The 22133-nt window shown below is 45.3% G+C and overlaps 1 protein-coding gene across 2 annotated transcripts in view; it reads left to right on the forward strand.

Moving 5' to 3' along the window:
• Positions 1 to 22133, forward strand: part of CFH (complement factor H) — a 104185-nt gene that overhangs the window by 35282 nt on the left and 46770 nt on the right. For both annotated transcript variants that reach the window (XM_059728416.1, XM_059728417.1), the window contains exons 7-11: positions 8494 to 8670; positions 11509 to 11709; positions 16780 to 16959; positions 17630 to 17809; positions 21124 to 21300. In XM_059728416.1, coding sequence (XP_059584399.1) covers positions 8494 to 8670; positions 11509 to 11709; positions 16780 to 16959; positions 17630 to 17809; positions 21124 to 21300 — 915 coding nt within the window. The remainder of the gene's footprint in view (positions 1 to 8493; positions 8671 to 11508; positions 11710 to 16779; positions 16960 to 17629; positions 17810 to 21123; positions 21301 to 22133) is intronic.

Below are 22133 nucleotides of genomic sequence, written 5' to 3' on the forward strand. Positions count from 1 at the left end.
TATTTTCCATCAGGGCATTTAGTGCACTGAATGAGATATTACATTTGTGGAGTTGCAGGTGCAAGCTCCAGGAATGTTGCTGGTTCTGTTGTGGGGTGTAGTTAGTGGCAGTAGGGGCGATATGTTGCAAGGTTTTATATTTCTTGTCCCGACGTGGTCTGCATCTGTTCGGTGTGTTTTGGGCCATAGAAAGTTTGCTTCTGGTGATGATCAGGTTGACAAGGTTTGGTGCTTGTTTAACGGGTAGGATGTGTGGTTCTGGGAAGATCTCTTTAAGAATTGGGTCTTCTTCTAGTGTAAGTTGCAATTGTTTGAGGATTTTCTGTATAGGTTCCAGGGAGGGATGGTACATCATAACTAATGGTGTGCAATTTATGGGAATTTTCTTTTTGTACTGCAGCAATTCTTTACATGGTATCTGAGTAGCTCTTTCAAAAGTGTGATCTATTTCTTTGTAGGAGTTTTATTGTTGAGTGAAAGCCCTTTTGAGATTTGTGAGGTGATGATCACAAGCGTTTTCCTCGGTGAAAATTTGGTGGTATTGGAGAGCGTGACTGTGTGTTACAGCTTTCTTGGTGTGTTTAGGGTGACTGCTGGTTCTGTGCAGATATGTATGTTTGTCTGTGGGGTTTTTTGTATATGGTAGTTTGTATTTTACCATTCTGGATAGTGATCATAAAAGGTAATGGTGGTGTTGGAGTAGTCAAGAGAGAGTTTGATGGAGGGGTGATGATTATTGAATTACTTCTGTAATATCTGATTGATTTCCATATTTTCAATCCAAATGATGATGTTATTAATATATCTAAAGCATAGCATGGGTTTGATGGTGCAGTTTGTGATGGGGCAATAGGGTGTGCTCCTGCACTGAGCCACCCACTTCACTGCACCCAACCACCTTCCTGGCTCCAAGTGCTTCCCTGGGGGTGTCTCGCATTTAGCCAACCCCCTTCCTGGAGCATGCCTGCTAGCCTGGGGGTAACGCAGTCACCACCCAGGGTCTGGACTGATCCTGGCTCTGCCCTACTTGGAAACACAGGCCTAGTAGCCCTTGAGGGTACTCGACCTACTTCAAGAACCTGGGGTGCTTCCCTAAGTCTGAAGCACAAATAGTGGTCTCCCTTAGTCAGCCAAACCAAGGGGACCCCAAGGCGTAATCTGACCCACTCCCAATAAGTCTCCCATGCTTGGTACAAAGGGGAACTTTATTGGTTACAAGGAGTAGGTTTGGAATAGGGTACAGGGTAAAGCAATATCAAATAAATCCCATAGAGCAAACTAGCATGGCTGGGTAGCCTTTTAATCGCACATCTGAGCTACCGTAAGCTATATACCTAGTTAGATCTCAGGTAGCTTACGCACGAGATTCCCTCTGGAAGCAGGCAGTTCATTTCGTAGATTTCATAGACATTAGGGCTGGAAGGGACCTCGGAGGATCATCGAGTCCAGCACCCCGCCCCAGGGGCAGGAAGTTTGCTGGGGTCATAGGATCCCAGCAAGATAAACATCCAAATTTCTCTTGACGGCATTCAAAGTAAGTGCTTGAACCACCTCCAGCAGCAGTCTATTCCAGACCTTGGGGGCTCAGACAGTAAAGAAATTTTTCCTTATGTCCAGCCTGAAACTGTCTTGAAGGAGTTTATGACCATTCGACCTTGTCATCCCTTGGGGCACTCTGGTGAACAAACATTCCCCCAGATCCTGGTGAGCACCCCTGATAAACTTATAGGCAGCCATCAGATCACCCCTGAACCTGCAATTTTCCAGGCTGAAGAGTCCCATGGCTCTCAGCCTTTCATCATAAGGTGTGTTTTCCTGACCTCTGATCATGCATGTGGCTCTTCTCTGGACTCTTCTAAGCTTCTCTACATCCTTTTTGAATTGTGGAGCCCAAAACTGGGTGCAATCCTCCAGCTGCGGCCTCACCAAGGCCAAGTACAGTGGGAGAATGACATACTGGGATTTGCTTGAGAAGCATCTATGGATGCAAGTCAGCATTTTGCTTGCTTTACTAGCAGCAGCATCACACTGATGGCTCATGTTCATCTTATGGTCAATCATGACCTCCAAGTCCCTTTTGTCCATAGTGCTAGCCAGCGTAGCACTGCTGAGCCTATAAGCATGCTGCAGGTTTTTCTTCCCAAGGTGGAGAACCTTGCATTTTTCAGTGTTAAACACCACCAGGTTCTCATCTGCTCATTTCCTGAGCCTGTCAAGGTAATCCTGGATCACCGTCCTGTTCTCAGGTGTGGATGCTTTACCCCAGAGTTTGGTGTCATCAGTGAACTTGGCCAGTCTGCTTCTGACTCCAGTGTCCACATCATTAATGAAGATGTTGAATATAGGTCCAAGGACAGAGCCAAGGACATTGATCATGAGTCCAAGAGAGAGAGCAAGTTTCAGATGGTCCAGCTCTTCTCTCTTTGAGTTTTCATCATGGCTACTGCTCCTTCTCATGGGCGGTCTTTAACTTATATAGATCTTATGACCTCATTTATCTGGTCCAATTAAGGCCAGCACCTGTTGGCTGTCAGCCAACACTGGTTGCCAGTTAGACTACCAGGTTCTCTAGTCCCCTCCCAGTCATGTTGGCATTGCTTAGAACAATAGGGAGCATATTGCTCTAAGCCCTTCACCCAGGTATGTAATGCCAGTTATGTAGGCAGAGAAAGCAGGTTTCCTCCCTCCCTCAGGAATGTATCCAACTCAGGTTACCTAAAGAGATGGGATATCTGCCCTCTGCAGGCACCATGTTAACCAAATTGTTACATAGTAGTTTTGTCACATAGACAGAGGTGGCGTTCTGCCACACAGTTCTTGAGGAATTCTTGTTCCAGGTGGCTTATAAAAAGGTTGTCATATTGTGTGGCCATTTTGATGCCCATGGGCTAGAGGAAGTGTTGGTTATTGAAAGTGAAGTTGCTGTGTGTGAGGACGAAACATATAAATTCAGTAATTTCTTTAGGTCCATACTCTAAGTTGTAATCTTGCTCTTGTAGGTATGTAAGGCAGGCTTGGATGCCATCCAGGTGTGGGATGTTGGTATATAAGCTGGTATGATGATGGGCAATCACTTACGAACAAGTAAGATTGTCTTCCAAGGATCTTAATAGTGAGTCTGCAGGTGGCTCCATAGGCCACTTCTAGATCCACATGTCTTGTCACAGTGAGAACGGGTGTTTCCAGGAGTGATGGGCACTGTGTTGCTACGTTGGATGTTTTGATGTTCTTTTCACTTGTTTCTCTTTCCCTCTTCTGCCTGTTGACAAGCTGTTTCAAAGTATTGAGGTCCCTCCCAAAGAAGCTTCCTCCATTTTGGTCAGTCCTGAGTGAGGGTCTCCCAAGTGTTGATGTCAATGTTACGCCTCTTCCTATTTGCCTCCAAGGTGTCTTTGAAATACTTTCTTTGCCCTCCGGTACTTTGCTGACCTTCTTTCAACTATGAGCAAAAAGATTCTCTTTGGAAGGCGGGGGCAACATGACCTGTCCAGCAAAATTGGTTTTGGATGATCATGGCCTCAATGCTGTTGGAATTTACTTCGGCTGAGATGCTGATGCTTGTGCATCTCTCCTCCCAGCTAATCCAAAGGATTTTGTGAAGGCACCCTTGGTGGTACTTTTCCAAGCTCTTGAGATATCTTCTGTATGTGGTCCAAGTTTCTGAGCCATGCAGCAGAGTTGGAATGACAATGGCTCGATAAACCAATGACTCGATAAACCAAGAGCTTCATTTCAGCAAGGATGTCATGATTTAAGAAGACACTCTTACTCAGGCGTCCAAAGGCTGTGCTCATACATTTCAAGCAGTGTTGTATTTCCACATTGATGTCTGCCTTTGATGAAAGGTTGTTGTTGTTATGGTGGTTGTTGTGGTCTTCATTTTGGACTTCAGCTTGTTGAGGTTGAAGAGTCTTCCATCCATCTTATACACAATTTCAATTCCAGGTGGAAGTTTTCTATCGATGAGGTGCATTATGGTGGAGAAGAAGATGGAAAACAAAGTTGCAGTGATGACACAACCTTACTGCACTCCAATTTTCACCCCAAATGGTTCTGTTTGATTCTCACTTGTAACAGGGGGCTTTCTATGGGCTGGTTAGCCGTTGGTCCACCCACCTGTTTCCATCTTCTTCTCCAAGTGCCCGCCTCCTCATCTGCCATGACTTGATGATACATAATTATGGTGTTAATTAGGCAGGAGGCTGCCCATTCTAGCCCCGATGCCAGGAGGTGCTATCTGAAGTTCAATTCCTCCCCTACACTGCAGCCCAAGCCTCACAGGTGGCATCCAGATGACACAATACTCCCAGCCTACAGCCAGACCAAGCTTAGCCCTCGTTGTCAGGCCTCAGACACACACACATTCATACTGCCCTCCTCTCACAGGGTCTCTTTTATGCATTGACAACTTGTACCACCTTGCACCCTCTTGGAGAATGCCCTTTCAGCCATAGGCTTTATCTAGCACACACCTCAGGTGGCAGATATACCATCTTTTGGGCCTCTCCCTCAACCCTCACCGGGGTAGTGACCAGCCACTTACCCAACTGCCTTGACCCCTCTCAGGGCAACTCTACACACTTGTACACACATACTGGGCTCCCAGCCCTCTGGTCACCCCCTCACTGGGGCCCCTCATCTTTGCCCCTTCACTGGGGCCACGGGACTTCCTTCCCCGGTGGGGGCTCAGGTGGCCGTAGACGTGCCTGGCCCCCTCTGGGTCTTACACCCTCCTTGGGCTCAAGTGGCTGTAGGTGTGTCTAGCCCCCTAGTACTCACACTACTGTGGGGGCTGGGGTTAAGGTGCCCCAACCTGCCTTTCACCAGGGTGGTAAATGGCCTGGCATTTCCTGGGGGCCCACTGGTGCACCACTGGGAACTCTACTGGGCCACCCACTCCTGGCAAGGTGCAATTTTAGGTCATGCCCAGGACCAGGAGCCTTCAAACCATCCCCTTAAGCTCCTGCCCTTACCTCCAGGATCTGTCCTGCCACACTGTTGCTAAGAACGCTTGCTGACATATTGTCATGGAGAAGTCTCAGAACACTGATTAATTTGTTTGGGCAGCCAATTTTGGACAGGATTTTCCATAAGGTTTCACGATTTACAGAATTGAAGGCTTTAGAGAGGTTGATGAAGGCCAAATAGAGGTCAATTTTGCTCATGACACTTCTCCTAGATTTGACATGATGTAAAGATCATGTCCGCAGTTTCTCCAGATGGTCGGAAGCCACTTTGAGATTCTGGAAGAATTTCTTCCTCAAGTGGGAGAAGGCAGTTAGTGAGGATACAGGTGATGACTTTCTCAGCAGTGGCCAACAATAAGGTGCCTCAGTAGTTTCTGCAATCAGCTCTGTCCCTCTTCTTGAAGACGGTAACAATCAAGGCATCCCTTAGGTCGCCTGGGATTTCTTCCTTGTTCCAGATTAAGGATGAGGACATGAAGCTGACGTGTAAATTGTTCTTCTCCATTGAAAATCTCTGCAGGTATTCTGTCGACACCGACTGCTTTGTTATTCTTCATTTTCCCTGATGGCACTCCCGACGTCTGCTAGGGTAGGTGGCGAACCAAGGTCTTCTCTGACTGTTTTTTATGGAAAGTTGTTGATCTTATCTTCTTTGACAGTTGAGTCATGATTCAGAAGGTCCTGGAAATGTTCTTTCCAGTGAGCATTGATGGATTCATTGTCTTTCAGGAGTGTTCCATCCTTTGATCTTAGAGGATTAAGGCCTTGAGTGCTAGGGCTGTAGACAGCTTTGGTAGCACTGAAGATGCCACGAATGTCAGAAAAATGTTGCATTTCTTGTTATTTCTGAACCCACCACTCATTCTTCAGTTCGTGTGTTCTCCTCTGCACTTCTGATTTTGCTCATTGGTGTGCATTTTTTCTTGATGGCAGAGTTGATGACGTTCTGCCAGGCACAGTAAGCTTTCCATTTCATGTCAATGAGATCTTGAATTTCAGTGTCATTTCCAGTGCTATAGCTCCTCCTTTATATAAGCTGGTAATGTCTGTGGTGGCTAGGAGGGTGTTGCTGTGAAGGTGGCATATGTTTTTAAGGTTTCATAGAAAGTCTATTGTGTTTTGGACAAAACTCACTCTTTGGGTGACAAGAGGTTTTAGGATTCATATTGCCACAGTGAGATGCAGCATACAGAGTAAGATGGTTCTGGAGTCTGACCCAACATGGCATATCTTATTTTCTCTTTTTGGGTTCACATATCTTTCCCTTTTAGCTGCTATGGGCAAGCTTTCTCAGCAGGATTAGAGAGTGTTCTTGGTCTTGCCTACCTTATGAAATGGTACTTAGGGCACATTGCTAGCAAGTAAGAGATGTGGCTGAGAACCTTGATCTACCACTCACTGGGCATTATTATACAGAAGTGTAAAAGGACTGGGTATCAAGGGGGTGCTGTGAAATGATGGTGGTATGGTGGCAATATGGCTCCTGCCTGGCTTGAACTCTAAGATAGTTTTCTTCAATTCCTTATCTGCCATGCTTTGTTCTTATTAAAAAATTAAAGAAGGGAGGATGCCCACAGATCTTAGAGTAAGCCCTACTCAACTTCAGCCACAAGCCCCTCCCAGACCCCACTGGTTTCAATTTTGCCCTTGAGCTGAGTTTTGCCCTTGAGCTGTGCCCCAGGGCCTTTGTAGCTTTAAGGGCTAAATATGTAGCTCAGACTACCCCTTACATCATGCCTATACCTCACAGATGTTGTTGCACTTCTATTCCCTTTGCTGGGGCATCAGCCTTCTCAGCCTCCACCCCTTTCCTCTAGCTGGGCCTTCTAGCCTGGGCCCACTGTGCTAGGCCTCGCTTCTAGGCACCAGCACTTATATTAGGGCAAGGGGACCAGAATTAAAGTACTTATCTCAGCCCTGCCCTGGGTAATAAGCCCAGTATGGCTTGGTCTGGGTCCCTTGGCCCTATCTCAGCCCCACTTTGGGCACTGAGCCTGCTCCAGGTCTCTTGGCCCAAGATCCTTCCCCTCTCTAGACTACCTTACTCCTTCTCTGGGTGCTGGCCCCTCTGGCCTTAGCTGGGCCCTACCTCTGAGAGCTGGCCCCTCTGCCAAGCCACTGGCTACACCTTGAGCCTGAGCCCTTGCAGGACTCAAAGTAGTCACATGCCTCCTGGGTAATAATAGGACCTCTGAACTCCTCCCACCCCCCGGTCTAAAACTGTAACCCAAAAGAAGCCCTCTGACTATAACACAAATCCCCAGATGTAACCCCAGGTCCTTGGCTGTATCACTCAACTCCACACTACCCTGAGTCCTAGTCCCCTGGAAATCAGCAGCATTTCTATTTGCATTTATCCCAGGGTAGTCCAGGCAGCAACCACAAGCTTCTCTGTAGCGCTCATGTCCTGGAGCTCTTCCCTCAGCAGTTCCCGAAGCTGGACTGACTGCTGTGCCTCAGGCCCTGGGTTTATATGGCTGGAAGCCACCACCCCGTTTGGTCATGTGATGCCCTGAGTTACCACAGGTGCTTTCTGATTTAGGTTGCCAGTTCAACCCCCGGGAAACTTACTGCTGACCTCTGCTGTAACAATAGCTGGTCTCCTGTGCAGGGCACTAGCCCAGTGCGCTATTGCTGTGCAGCTGGTTTAGCAGTAAGTACTTGTAGCAGGTAAATTCTGAGGTACTTGCTCCCTGGCTGCTCATAATGGGCAGCTTTGTTCCTCCTGGGGCTCTCCCTGCTGCTCCTTCACCCTTAAAGTTACAGGAGCCGCTTGGCTCTATAATACTTACTTGTAGAGGTCAAGGAACATGTTAGGATATAGCAAGCAAATATGCTTTTCAGCCGCAGACCTTCCCCGACTAGGAGATATACTGTTAGAACAAGAAAAGTGTTTAGCAATCAGGTAATGACCCTACATCACCTATTAAAGGTAACTGTGTCTACACTGAGCAGTGCAGTATAAATCATTGAAAAGAAGGGGTTGAATTTACAGTCTGAGGTCCTATCTACAAGTTACACTTAAGTGAGATTAATCAGTTAATCATGCACTAGGTGGTTGCCCACTTACAAATTCAGTTAATTAATGGTGTGATGAGAAGCAGAACAAGCTGTAGAATTATTCTACAAAATACGTGTAATATCTTTTGTAGTTGCTTCCTATCAGACCACTAATTGAATGTGTTGCCAGGACCCCCTGTGTCTGAGAGTCCTGTCACCTGATGAAAACTCCCAGCTCTGGGAGACCATACCTTATGAGGTGTCCCAGCCATGGGGGTGCATGGTGCAGCCCCTGGCTGGGAACCCAATCAGCCGAGGGGGCCCCCAGCCATGGAAACTTGCTTCTTGCTGGTACAGGGGAAGCGTGGGAACAGGGTCCCCCTGTACAGGCAATAAGCTACAATGGGAGCTGATTCATGATTGTGTGCCTTGTGCATTCGATCCCATTGTGCCTTTATCTGTACTTGTAGAGATGCACTAATGCCCCATTTCCAGTTGTTAATCTTGTGTGTTGCTTTCTGTTTAGAAGTTACATGTGATCCTCCAAAAGTGGCTGATGGTAGTTTTGTCCCTTCAAAGACAATATACAGAGAAGAGGATGTAATCACAGTGGATTGCAAGCGTGGATTTCACTTTGACTCATTCAGTGGGAACACAGCTCAATGCACCAAGAATGGCTGGATACCTGTTCCAAAATGTGTCTGTATGTTGTTTTTGCACCTTAAGAGGTTTATAAAATATCAGAACCAAAACTGTATTATAACAAATTTTAATCCAAACAGGTCATGACATTTTGTTTTACAATACAAAAATGAAACGTATTTTCAAATGCTTTGTTCATTTTACAATGGGTACAAAGTTCCTTCTCAAATGCTTTCCCAAATTATTCCCAGTGATTGCAATGAGACAGTAAAAATTGAGCAAGGACTTAATAATTTCGTCCACTGATGATTCAAGTAAGTGACATCTGTTTAAAACAGAGATAAAAAGAAATTCTGGAGCCCAGTTGTTTGGTTATAAAATATCCTTCTGATAATAAAGTTCAAGATTTCATGACAAACCTGTAGATTCTGAGACAATGAAGAGGAACTTTATTATGTAGATCATCTCATTCTTGTGCATAAGGAACTGGTACCTTCCAGGTTACTGACCTATCCAGAGCTCACATATTGTATACAATAATTTCTAAGGCTAGTAAGCATGGTTGGGTGAATACCAGAGGGGCATGAACCACCTTTTTTTAGGGGTTAGGGGACTTGCTTCAGATGTGGAACACCTAGGTCCCATTCCTCCCTCTCCATTAGCAATTTGAAGCAACTTCTTCCAACTCTAGTAGGTTCCCTTAAATGCCTTGCTGCAAAAAATTCTGGTGTGTTTTTGTCTTGATCACAGCTGTTGAGACTGTACGACTTCGCATCATGTAGGCAGGGCACTACCAATTGATTTCCTTAACCTTAACCAGTGTGTTATGGACTCATTCTCTCCATTTCTTTCTTTATCTTTGGCCCAAGTAATATTTCAATACTTTACACAAAGTAAAACATGTACAAAAGACCATACTGAGAGGGATCTAACCCTAACTACTATACTGTCTATTAATTAGAGCACTCACCTGGTATGTGGCACATCTTAAATCCCAATTCATGCAAAAGAGAGTTATGAACCTGACTGTCCTACTTCCCCAAGTGAGTGCTTTAACTACTGAGTGTTGAGTGAAAGCAAGTCCTCTACTTCTCAGTCATCTCTGGTTTTGTAAATACAGGCAACCCCTGCTTAGAGCTCTTAATTGGTTCCTGAAAAACCAAGCATTAAGCCAAAGGAGTGTTAAGTGAAACCAAAAGTATTTGACAATCCAAGATGGCGACTGCAATTGTTTTTATGACCCAAGATGGTGAGTGTGAATGTTATAGCAAAACTCACTGAGTGCTAAGTGAAATCGGGTGTCAATTTAAAATGAGCCTTATAGCAAAGTAGTGCTCAGCAAAACAGCATTAAGTAGGGGTTGCCTGTACTGCCTGCCACTAGCTGGGCATATCTATATGTGCTATAAGGGGACAGCAGTAAAATGCAGCGCTTATTGCTCTGCCGTTTATGGCTCCTGGGAAGCTCTCAGGCATGCATGTGCACCCAGAGACGTCCCTAGGGGTGTGCAGGGACCAGGGCATATTAGCCCGGGCAGGGCTGGAGGGGGGTGGCAAGCGGCTGGAGCTGGTGGCACATGGCAGCCATGGCACAGCCTGTACAGCACTGTCCACGAGGCCGCACAAAGCTCGGGGCCTGGGGTGGTTGTCCTGATTCGCACACCTTTAGGGATGGCCCTGCGTGCACTTGGACTGCAACACATTGAGCCGGGTTGCAGCAGTGCCAGCTGTCAGGTGTCCTGGGGGCCAAGCTCACCAGCCCAGGGCTGCTCCAACCAGCCTCAATGTGCTGCAGAGGGGCTGGCTGGGGTATGAGGATACTTCAGCACAGGGTCAGGGCTGGCAGGCAGCCCTGACCCTGATGCACCCTCATGCCCAAACCACCTGGTCAGTGTCTGCACATGTGCTACTGCCACGAAAAAAACCTCTGCAGCAGGATAGGACTTGTATTTACACATCCTGCCCTGCTGTGAAGTTTATTAGTTTTGTGCACCCTAATAGGGTGCACATGTAAACGCTGAGACATTTTCTGCATGTTAATTAGTTGACTGCACAGTAAACATCTAATGTAGATGCTCTAGACCTTCTTTTCAATTGCATCAACTTACTAGTGACCCAAAATCAAGAAGAAAAAAAAAAAGTCCAGCTTGCTTTGGATTGAATGAAATGATTGATCCAAAACAAATTCCTTGGGGTTTTTCAGTCAGGCAACAGAAACTGAATTTTTCTTGATTTTAGTTCAGTTACCAACCAAAAAAATACTTTTTGCATTTCTAGCATTTTACAGTTCTGCAGGCAGAAAAGGCTTTTGTGGGATGAGAAATAAGATAATCCAAGTCATAATGTATTTCCAGGGGCATGTCTACACAGGACATTTAATAGGCAGTTGACTAATGAACTGTGCAGTAAACAAGTCCTAATTTGCTGCAGAGTATTTTCGCACCCAGCAGCGCAAGTGCAGATGTTGTGGCACAAGGGTGCTTCAGTGCCAGGGCTGCCTGCAAGCTAGCTGCATGCAGAAGCAACCTCTTGCCCCAGCCAGTCCCACCACAGCACACTAAACCTGGTTCGAGCAGCCCCAGCTAGAGGGCAGACCCCCATGGTTCCCCTGCCAGCTGGAGCTGCTACAACCCAGCTCAATGTGTTGTGGTCCAGGTGTACATGTAAACCACACACCTGGGAGCAAGAAATTGTGGAGTAATAACCTTTGCAATTTACTGCTGCCTCCTAATGGCACATGAAGATGTGTCCCCGAATGCCTTAATTTGGTTAATGCAGCTTCCAAATTATAAAGTGTAAAGCTGGGAAGAAAAAGTGTGTTGTGAAAATTTGCAACATTATTATTTCAGGTTCTTTCATGCATCTCATAATAGTTTATTTTAAACTTCTGTTTTTTCCAGTGCGACCTTGTGACTACCCACAGGTAGAAAATATTGAATTAAGTGGCTATTATCAAAGCAACAGAGAACAAGCCTTTCCAGCAAAGATAGGGTCATCAACGTACTACAGGTGTGCCAATGGTTATGTAACTGCAACTGAGGAAAATTGGGTTTTAATCAGATGTACAAGAGATGGCTGGGATCCTGCACCAAAATGTATAAGTAAGTAAATGTAAAATTGTGTTATTGCTTCAAATCCTCTTTCTCTATAAGTACTAATCTCAAGCAGAGAAATGGTGGTGTTTAATAAAACTGCTCCCTTATTCCCCTGTACTCCTCCACTAAGACTGTCATTGAAGGACATGAGTATGTCTCTTTTGAAAGGAGTGCCTCACACAAGGGACAGCAGCCATAGAGGGTGTGGGTTTTGCAGAACACTGCTGTTGTCTGTTCTTTTAGTTAACCTTTGCTCCCTCCCCTGTGCTGGCCCTTGTCACCTCCCCCAGCATTTCTACCCCTTTAGCAAGGGGAGAGGGGGGCCCTTTGAGAGCAAATGAGTTGTGGAGAGGTGCTTAGGCCTAGCTAGGTAATCAATTATGGGTAAGGATCATATGTAACCTGTAAGGTAGAGGCCCACAGGGGAGAAAATAATGAAGGATGTGGTGTTTAGGGATGTTCACTTCAAAGGAAACTGTTTGCTAGGTTGAAATACAGGGATTTTTTCCCTTCTGCCCCTCTTCTGCCCCCCTGCAGTGTGTGTGCATGTCTGTGTGTGTTTCTCTTTGTGTACATACATATATCTGCAAAGAAACATGCAGGTGTGCTCACCTGACATATGGAAATGTATTATTTCCAAGACAGTCTTTGTGGCCTGCTGTAGCAGCCACTGTTTGGGCTCGATCTGTTTTTCTTTTTTTTTCTTTTTTGAGGGGTCCTTCTTGATGGTAACGTTGGGGAGTATTGCTTTCAGATGTTCTGGATGCAAAATGATGCAAGCCCATAATACTCCATTTTGTAGCACTCCAGATGTAATAGGCACATATTTAAGGTGACCTATGTAGCTGATTGAGGACTTCTGTAACATCAACAGAAAAGTGGATTGACACATGAAGCACCTAGACAGCTCTATGCCATTATCACTTTTCAGCTTCAATTTTTCATTCCAAACTCTCTTCTTACTATCTGGAAACCTTTCATATTTCATGCTGATTCAAAGAAAGGCTACAAAAAGGCTGGTGTTTTTCCACAATCATACTCAAGCTACAAGGCAAAGGCAGTTTAATTTTCCTGGAGAGCTTTGAATGGTTAAGGATTCATGACATTCTAAGATTGAGAAATATCATGAAAATAACAATCTGTTCCCCATGAGCAAAATTATTTCATCTACCCCATCTGGAAAAGTGTCCTTGGATACACAGCTAATGCCTAAATAAGTCTCAAAGAATATCATAAAGGCATGGTCTATATCTGAGAACATGAACAACTCCTAGAATAATAAAGAGTCACAGATAGCACCTTATAAACAGGCTGTGGAAATCACATTTTCATTTCTCCTAGGAAGATATTAATATCGCTGTCTTCCAGGTATAGCCAAAGGTGTAAGAAAGAGTGTAGCCCCCTGTGCTGCACTGACACAGTAATAAACAGTCTCTGTCCCAAAGAGCCTGAAATCTAAATATTCAAGAAAAAGTGAGAGAGAAAGGCACAGAAAGATTAAAAGTTCATAGAACAGGTCCATTGCAGAGGCATTCATGAACGACACGTGTCCCTAGAGGTGAAAGAATCATCCACACCACTGGCTGTATATCTTCACTAAAAGCAATGAAGGGCCTGACACTGCAGTATGTTTGGGGCAGGAACACCAACAAGGGCTCAGGCACAATGCAGTCCATGTTCTGCTACTATGTGGCTCTGTTCGGGATACTTGAGACATCCCATAGTGTTGTTATCTATCACACTGTGCACTGCACACTCATGGGCCCAATGCAGAGTGAGAATGGTGACAATGACAATGAGGACAATGATGAAAATGAAGGAAACAGACATTGAGGAGCGTGAGGATATCTGCTTTGTGGACTTAATCTCCAGCCAGGTCCCAATCCTGACCAAAACCATGACCCAAACCAAAACCCAGGAGACACAAGATGGGAACAGTTTGAACAAGCCCCTCATTGGGAATATGGAATGATCAGTCTGGCACCAGCTGCTGGCAAGTTTCAGAAACTCTGGGTTACAGAGTGACTGGTGGTGTGTTCAAGGGTCCAGGAACATGGGGGTGGTAATAGCTCAAGAGTGACTTGGGGCTTTGGGCTGTTTCTTGGCTTTGGGGTGCCTTTGGGCTCTGGGTATGGTGAAGTGGTGAAACACATGGGTTTCAGGCAGTGCATATTGTCCCTCCCCTTGCTGTTTACCAGAAGGATGGGGCCATTGTGTTCCATATAGTGCAGGGAAAGTGTGAATTGGTGGCGCATCCATGCTTAGGCCACAGGATTTTAGGTTCCTGGCCCAGTCACAGATTAATGGTCCAGGTAAGGTACTCAATGGCTGAGACGGGGTATTCAGTGACTTATTCAAGGGTTAAGCATTTCAGGCAAATCACAGGGTGAAAACCCAATCCATCACCCTATCCCACAACTGGGCCACATAGTAAAGACCACTTGGAGCCCACTTCTCCTCCTCTGGGGATGCCCTGCATGCACCACAGTGAATCAGTGGATGTCAGCCCACTTGCAGCCCTTTTTTACTGCTGGGTGAATTCCACAGGCCTAGGGACAGGCTCAGCAGAGCGAGATCCAATCCCCGAAACAAATTTGCAGTACACAAACATACAAAAATGTACAATCACAGGCTTTTATTTATGTGCATATAAGGACCCGCATTCCTGCTTCCCATAAAGGCAGTGTTGGTACTGTCAGTGTCAGACCCATATACTGCTGTGTGGATCCCAGGAGAGGAGGGATTTGTCAGCAGGGAATGCTGTCATTTTTGGGGGTGTCACCATTTAGGACATTAGCTATCTCCCTCACCATGGGGAGAACCCCACCAAAAGCTGGATTTCTGTCTATGGGCACAAGCAGTACCAGTCAGAGGAGCTGCTGGGAACTCTTCAGGAGACTCCTGTGGCTCTGGATTACCAATTCTTAGAAGTGGCACAGATACAGGAGAGGTGGTCAGGGAGGATCCAGGAATTGGCCTTCCAGACTCAAGCCTCCACCCATTTGCAAGGGAGTCAAGCAAGCCCTTGCTGGTACTGCTGTGGAGTCATGAAAATTCTTTTTTTGACAAGGGTGGCTATTGCCACGGAAAGGGCAGCTATTGCCACAGAAGAGTAAGTTTCCACCTACTCTCCCCCACTTGACCACAAGCAGTGCCCCCAGTTTCATGCAAACATGGGCTACCACGGACACTGGCCACCACCCCACTTCCCTACCCCTACACTTCTCTCTGCACAGCAATTTCCACCAAATGTTCAGTGAGAGTATGAGGTGGGTGTCTAGGTGCACTGTGTGCACTCCTCCCCATACTCCAGCTGCTGAAGATGTCCAGAGATTTGCCCTCCTCCGTGTGGCTAGATGACAAGCAGGCAGTGGAGGTCTGAGCAGAAGATCTGCTGAAATATGTATTGGAAATATGCAAAAAAGGCACTCCAGTCTGCTCCCTAGCCCTCTAGCAGGAAGTCAGAGCAGGTCAGACATTGTGGGAAATGTTACTATGCGACTGCTCAGAACATGTTCTAACTTGAATGCCACTTAACTTTCCACTGATTTAGCACATGCACATTGTAATATGTAACAAAGTCGTGAAAGAAGTGAATTTGCAGGAAGGATCTGAAGGCACACCCAGCTTGGGAGGCTTTGGCTATTTAGTGTCCTGATAAAAGAAGAAAGCTCTGACTACTTAAGACCTTTCAGGCCTTAAGACCCTAACATCTATGAATCTATGAATCTATATTGAACTTGTCAATTGCTGCTTTCATGGTGGCAGGTGAAAAGGGGTTAAGAAAAATGTACAGAGGTTGGAATGTAAAGTCTCAACCTTCTCTGCCTCCACACTATAACAGACATGGGGGCAAAGAGGGGGAATTAGTGTGCTTAGTTTTCAGAAGGTATAAACGAGGCCAGCTCACTCTTGACTCCTATAAGCCTTAGGGGTTCATGTTGAAATCCTGATGACAGTAAAGTCAATGACAACATACCACTGATTGCAGGAAGGCCAGAAATGGAAGGGATGAGGTGAGAATAGATGAGTTCCAAGTAGGACTCTGAAGATGCATGAAGGAAAGATTCTTCGCAAACATACAGCATAAAACTGTCCTGGTAAAAAGTCTTGAGGAGGAAAATAAATCAATGGTCATGTTGTGGCAGGATCTGAGATGCAAATCTGAGCCCAACTGCAAAATAATTGTTCAAATTAGCTGCCTCCAAGATAAATATTGTGAACATGGTTTGAAAGGCGCAGCCCTGATATCTCTGGATTTTACCAGCATCACTTCACATTACTCCAGAGAAATCTCAGAGCCCGTGTCCTGCACAAAATAGGGAAAAGGAGCCTTTTTCTGCAACCAGGTTTTACCATAGGCTGGGGTCATGATCTAGCAATGTTTTCTATGGCAGCGTTGCATCAAGATGGCACGATGTAAACAAACCCTTCACATCTTACTTTTGGTTTGGTTATAAATCCAAAAATCTTGTCAGGTACTGCCTGACCCTGACCACAGAGCTAATCGAGTGCTGTGAAACAGATCTGCCTGTGAGCTTGGAGATTCAGTACCATTTGGGTTCTGCAGGCTGGTTTGTATTTTTGCATTGTTTATTTTGAGAGACTGAGCCTATGAGAGAGCTAAGAATACCTGTAAGTAAAATAACCTGAAGGAGCAGTATCATGAAGTCTTCTTGAAGCTAGTGCTAGAGATCAATGTTTCAGAGATGTATTAGGCCACGGTTGGTGTAAATGATAATACATTTCAGAAGTCAGCCAACGGTGAGGCTGAGTCAGGTGATGGTCTGGTGTATTAGACCTGATTTCCACAGCCTTGCACCTTTTATGATATTGTACCCTATGCACAGGTTTGTCACAAGGTGCAAGGCTGTGGGAAAACTTTTGAAAATGAAGTTCTTTTTGGTATTAAGTACCACTGTGTTCTGCAGCACAGAGGTTAATGTTACCTTTTTTTAAAATTTTTAGCTGATATTTAAAGGATTTATTTTCCACTCCTGCCCCCCCTCTTCCTCCAGCCCTCTTCGTACATGCCTGATTTCCTGTGATTAACCCTATGTGCTCTTTTTACTTTAGAATTATGTTCTGTCCCAGATTTGGAAAATGGTGGTACCAGCTATTGGCATTGGAAAAAATTCAAAGAAGGTGAAACAATTTCATATTCATGTCACCGGGGCTATATCCCTGAAAATCAGCAAGACAGGATTATGTGCGCTAAGGATGGCTGGTCGCCTACTCCAAGATGTATCTCTGAGCGTAAGAAGCACCTGTGTTTTATTGACTAAACTCTATAGCTGTTATTGTCATAACTTTCTTAGGATAAATACAAAATAACAACTCTGTAGATGACCTGCCATGATGGTGCATGTTCCTGAGCCAAGGACTTGTGGGGTAAATAGATCACCACAACCTTTGACCTTTGTCAGCTCCACTTGTTGTGCCATGTGTGGTATTTCAATTGTAAACTTTCTGTGACAGGAACTTTTCCTAAAAAGCAAAGCTTATCTTCTGGGTATAATTGAATGTCCATCTTAAAGTCCAGACTAGTTTCTTGTTTTTCTAACCTATCCTACTACCATGCTCAGAGCCCTTATCCATCCAGTCCTAACTGTTCCCTGCTTCTCCTCCTACCATATAGACAGTAATTTTAGGTTTGGTTTTTCTTGCCTTTACTCCTTAGGATCTCCATGCTCCTACCTTTGGTTCCCTGCTGCCCATGAACAACCTTATACAAATCAAGTTCTTTGATTCAGGTTTGGAAATAAAGGTCTTTCTGCATAAAGTGTGGAAGTTTTGTGCAGCAGGATGGTTTTGTTTTTACAGTTTCTTCTAATACCAAGCTAGCGCCAGTTTCTGTACCCCAGCATCACACTCTTGACTTCCTCCTGTTAACTGGGCTTTAACTGGGCTTTAACTATTTTTTCAGTAACCTGTCCTGTGGATAATTTGGAAAATGGCAGATTCCACTTAAGTTTTGGGAAAACATATCACTTAAATGACAGAATTACCTATTCATGTAATTCAGAGAACGACCGTGAGAATCAGCAACGCACTGTTACATGCACCAAGAACGGTTGGTGGCCTACTCCAAGGTGTATCCCTGGCAGTAAGTGTTTATATTCTGTTGGACCTTGGTTAAAAACATAGCTGTGGTATTAAAGTTTGCTTAAAATCTATAACAACCAACTCTAACAGATAACTCGTATATTAGTGCATGCTCCTGAGATGCTTCCAGAGTTTTACCTCGTGCCTCCTATTTAGAGGTCAATTTGTCTGGGATAGAAACCATGTGTTTGTTTGTTTTTGCATTGTGTGTTTTGTCTTTTTGTGATCAGTATGGCAAATAGTAATAATAATAATGTCCATCCTACTGTCCACATCTTCCACGAGTTCATCCATAGAGAGAGGGGGCAATAATAGTGCAGCCTTTGAATTGTAGTGATTTGAATGTTGTGGTTCCAGAGCTAGGAAAAACCGCTGTAGAGAAAGTCCTGCTCGGCCTCTGCAATCCTAGGATTGAACATGTTCAGTGCAGAAGAAATCTCCAGATGCTAGGATATTCAAGCTCAAGCAAGTCTTATTGAGCATTTGACAACTGACTGTTGTTGGCTTATAACTTGATTGAATATTTGTGGATTTCCATAAGGATCCATAAGGATAAAAAAAGGCTTATCCCCAACACAAAGCAGATAACCGACCCCAGTTTCAGATCCTCCCTTTAGCCTGGTCAGGGCCTGAATGCAGAGTGGTCCAAAAAGTGGTGGTATCCAAAGGAGACTCATCTTTCCCAAAAGCTCCTTATTGGACAAGAGCATGTGTGCTGTGTGCTTTCTTTTGGGTTGATTTAGCACATTTTGCTATCTACACCTGAAACATGCTTTAAGGTGTTGCTAAATAGGTTAAACACAAGTTTTCATATTCTTCTTGTGCTCATCCTTCCCGTATGGTTATATTGGATGACTATTGCAGTAGACCTGAGGCGCTTGGCCCTCCTTCGATATTCCATATGGAATTTAAAGTTTAACAAACCATTCCAGTCGGCCAAATACTATAAGAGAACTCAGGTACATACACAAACATCCCCATTCTTCCTCAAATTTGTGTTCCCTCCCCATCTGTAACCTCCCAGATATGTACGAAAAGAGGTACAGTGTATTTCAAAAATTAGTAAATTCAGGCAGAGAATGCCCAGAAGGAAATGTCCTGTTGGTAGTAGTCCTAAGGTATACCACTGCTTGGAGATGAAGTATATCATAGTGGGGGTGGAAGTATCTCAAGAAGGCAGGTTATGTGGTCATGCTGTGGGATATATATATATAGGGCTGTATTTCATGCAGAAGTCCCTTTTCATTTGTGAAGTACATTATAGATCTAAGGCTCCTTTAGAAAAAGTCCTAGAAAACATGCACCCTACTTTTGAAAGGTCCTAACAAGGAGACAAAATCTGGATTTAGGGGCTGCACACTGGGGCTGGGATCTGTGTGCCAGCATGGGGGCCATGGACTAGGAGCTGTGTGCTGGAGGCTTGGTATGGGTGGTTAGGAGCCATGCACTGAAGCTGGAGTCTAGACTGGGGACCATGTGCCAGAGCAGGGGCTATGTGGCAGGGTCCTATCCAGTATGCAGACACTGGGGCTGCATGGCCGGACCGACTGTAGCATGCTGACTCCAGGACTGCATGATGGGATCAATCCAGCACACTGGCTCCAGGGCCATGCTCTGAGTCTGGGACCGTGCACTGGCTCTGTGGTCCAGGACTGCGTGCTGACTCAGACTGCATGCCAGTTCCAGCTGCAAAACCATCTCGCACCCTCCAAATCCAGCCCCTGGTTGGGGAGAGGAGCTTCCCACAGGATCAGAAATTTGGAGGGTGAGAAAGGATGAGAGGTGGCAGCATTATTTGCCTTGGCTTCCAGAGCCACAGCTATTAATGCTGCCACTGCTCTGCCCACCCCCCACCCAAATTTATGGATGTGTGGGAAGCCCTTTTCCTTGCATATAATGCACATCTCAATTTAATCCAATTTACTCCTGCTCAGTTTGGTGGTGGATGGTTCCTTCTCAGCCTGGAGGGAGGTGGGCAGTGGGGTCCTGCAGGGTTCAGTCCTTGGACCGATATTATTCAATATCTTCACCAGGGATTTGGACGAGGGTGTGGAGAGCACCCTCTCCAATTTCGCTGATGATACCAAGTTATGGAGCAAAGTTAGTACACCGGAGGGCAGGGAGCAGATTCAGGCTGACCTGGACAGGTTGGATCAATGGGCAGAGAGAAATAGGATGCAATTTAATAAAGATAAATGTAAGGTACTCCACCTGGGAAGGAGGAACCCCCAGCACACCTATAGGTTAGGGAGTGTCCTTCTCAGCAGCTCGGAGGCAGAGAAGGATCTTGGAGTCATAATTGACTCCAAGATGAACATGAGCCGGCAGTGTAACGAGGCAATCAACCAGGCCAATCGCACCTTGTCATGAATTAGCAGGTGCGTGACTAATAGAACAAAAGAGGTGATGCTCCCCCTCTATGCGGCACTAGTCAGGCTGCAGTTGGAGTACTGTGTCCAGTTTTGGGAGCCGCACTCCAAGAGGGACACGGGGAATCTCAAGAGGGTCCAGAGGAGGGCCACTTGCCTTTGAGACAGACCCTCTGGGGGGAGGTTGAGAGAGCTGAATCTCTTCAGCCTTCACAAGGGACGGCTGAGGGGATTTCTTGTGGCCGCCTATAAATGTATTAGGGGAGCTCAACAGGGAATAGGGGAAGTGCTGTTTACTAAGGCACCCCAGGGAGTGACTAGGGATAATGTGTGTAAACTAGTTGAGAAGGGATTTAGGTTAGATATTAGGAAGAAATTTTTCACAGTAAGGGTGGCCAGGATCTGGAATGGGCTTCCAAGAGAGGTGGTGCTATCACCTAGCTTGGAGGTCTTCAAGAGGAGGCTAGATAGTCACCTGGCTGGGGTCATCTGACCTCAGTCCTCTTTCCTGCCAGGGGCAGGGGGTCGGACACGATGATCCATTGTGGTCTCTTCCGACTCTACAATCTATGAATCTATTTGAGAAAAATGGTGCAAGTTATGTGGGAGAAAATACAATATTTCTACGCAAGCCATTTATAATTAAAAGGAGATTTTTCCCAACAAAATTGAGAATTGGCCATTTTCCACCCACCCAACTTTTATATTGGTTTGTACAAGAATAGCAGGAATGATGGGATATAATCTTGATCACCTGGTTGATGATTTCTTACCTTCCTCACCCACTCTCAAAAATGTAAATGCGAAATAAAAGAGCAGATGTGTTTTAGAAAACTGAAACAGTTTATTTCATTTGTATGTCTTCTCAAAGTCACCTTAAGTTTTTGAAAATCATGTTAATAATATTTTAGCTTGATATGGCTCTCTTTCTTTTCTTTTGTATCAGACATATGTAAAAAAGTAGAGATAATTCATGGGTATTTCACAGAAAAGAAGGACATATTTAACTTAAATGACGAAACAACGTATAGATGTGTCATTGGTTACACAACTCCAGATGGAAATGAAACAGGAAATATACGGTGCATTCGTACAGGGTGGAGCCCTTCCCCAGGATGTAGCAGTGAGTAGTTTAATGACTGAAGAACTCCTCTTTTCTTACTGTCAAGAGTTTAGGCTTGGTACCAAGGCTCAGTTATGTGCAAGGAGCTTATACCAGTCCTTGTCTTTACAACCAAGGCAGCTGTCTTCCCTAGTCAGAGGATGTCCCTAACAAGGATTCATCCAGGGAGTTTGCTGGCTGGGGACTTTCAAACTTGTAAAGGGTGTCTGAGTATATCCTGAAGCTAGCCTAAGTGTAGCTCCTTAGAGTCTGAGGTTTGACATTTTTTCCCTGATCCTCCCTAGTTATGCATGGCCTTCCCTGTCTTCTAGTTGAGTTTCTGAAAGAGGGATTTTACCAGTGCAAAGGGGAAATGAGTGCACCTGAAGTCCCAATCAGTAAAGCAGATGGCTTCTCTTCAACAGAAGCATTTAGCAGGCAACTGCAATACAGCAAGCAAGGTTTTTGCTCCCTCCAGGGGTTAAGCAGTCCTTCAGTCTCCACTCAAACCTGCATACCCTCTGTACACAGCAAAATGAGCTTAGCCATTCTCCATGTTGTTCAAGGACTCTGGGCCTTATAATCTGCTCAGCCCATTCTTTAAGTCATGCTTTCTTGAGGTCTCCTGAGTGTCATTTCCAAAGGATGTTTACCAACCTCATCCAAAGTGTTGACAAATCCCAATAGCTAGGCATCCCCTTAGCAAGGCAGCCCTGTCTCTAGTTTCCCTGAACCCCTTCCTCCCCTGCCCCTGTACAAGCTAGTCAGGGAAACCGAAGCATTCAACACTGTTATAATATGAACACGCTTAAACCACAAGTATTACAACAAAATCATAGTCTGGCCCAGAAGGT

Source organism: Alligator mississippiensis, chromosome 5, assembly GCF_030867095.1.
Source record: "Alligator mississippiensis isolate rAllMis1 chromosome 5, rAllMis1, whole genome shotgun sequence".
Taxonomy (NCBI): Eukaryota; Metazoa; Chordata; order Crocodylia; family Alligatoridae; genus Alligator; species Alligator mississippiensis.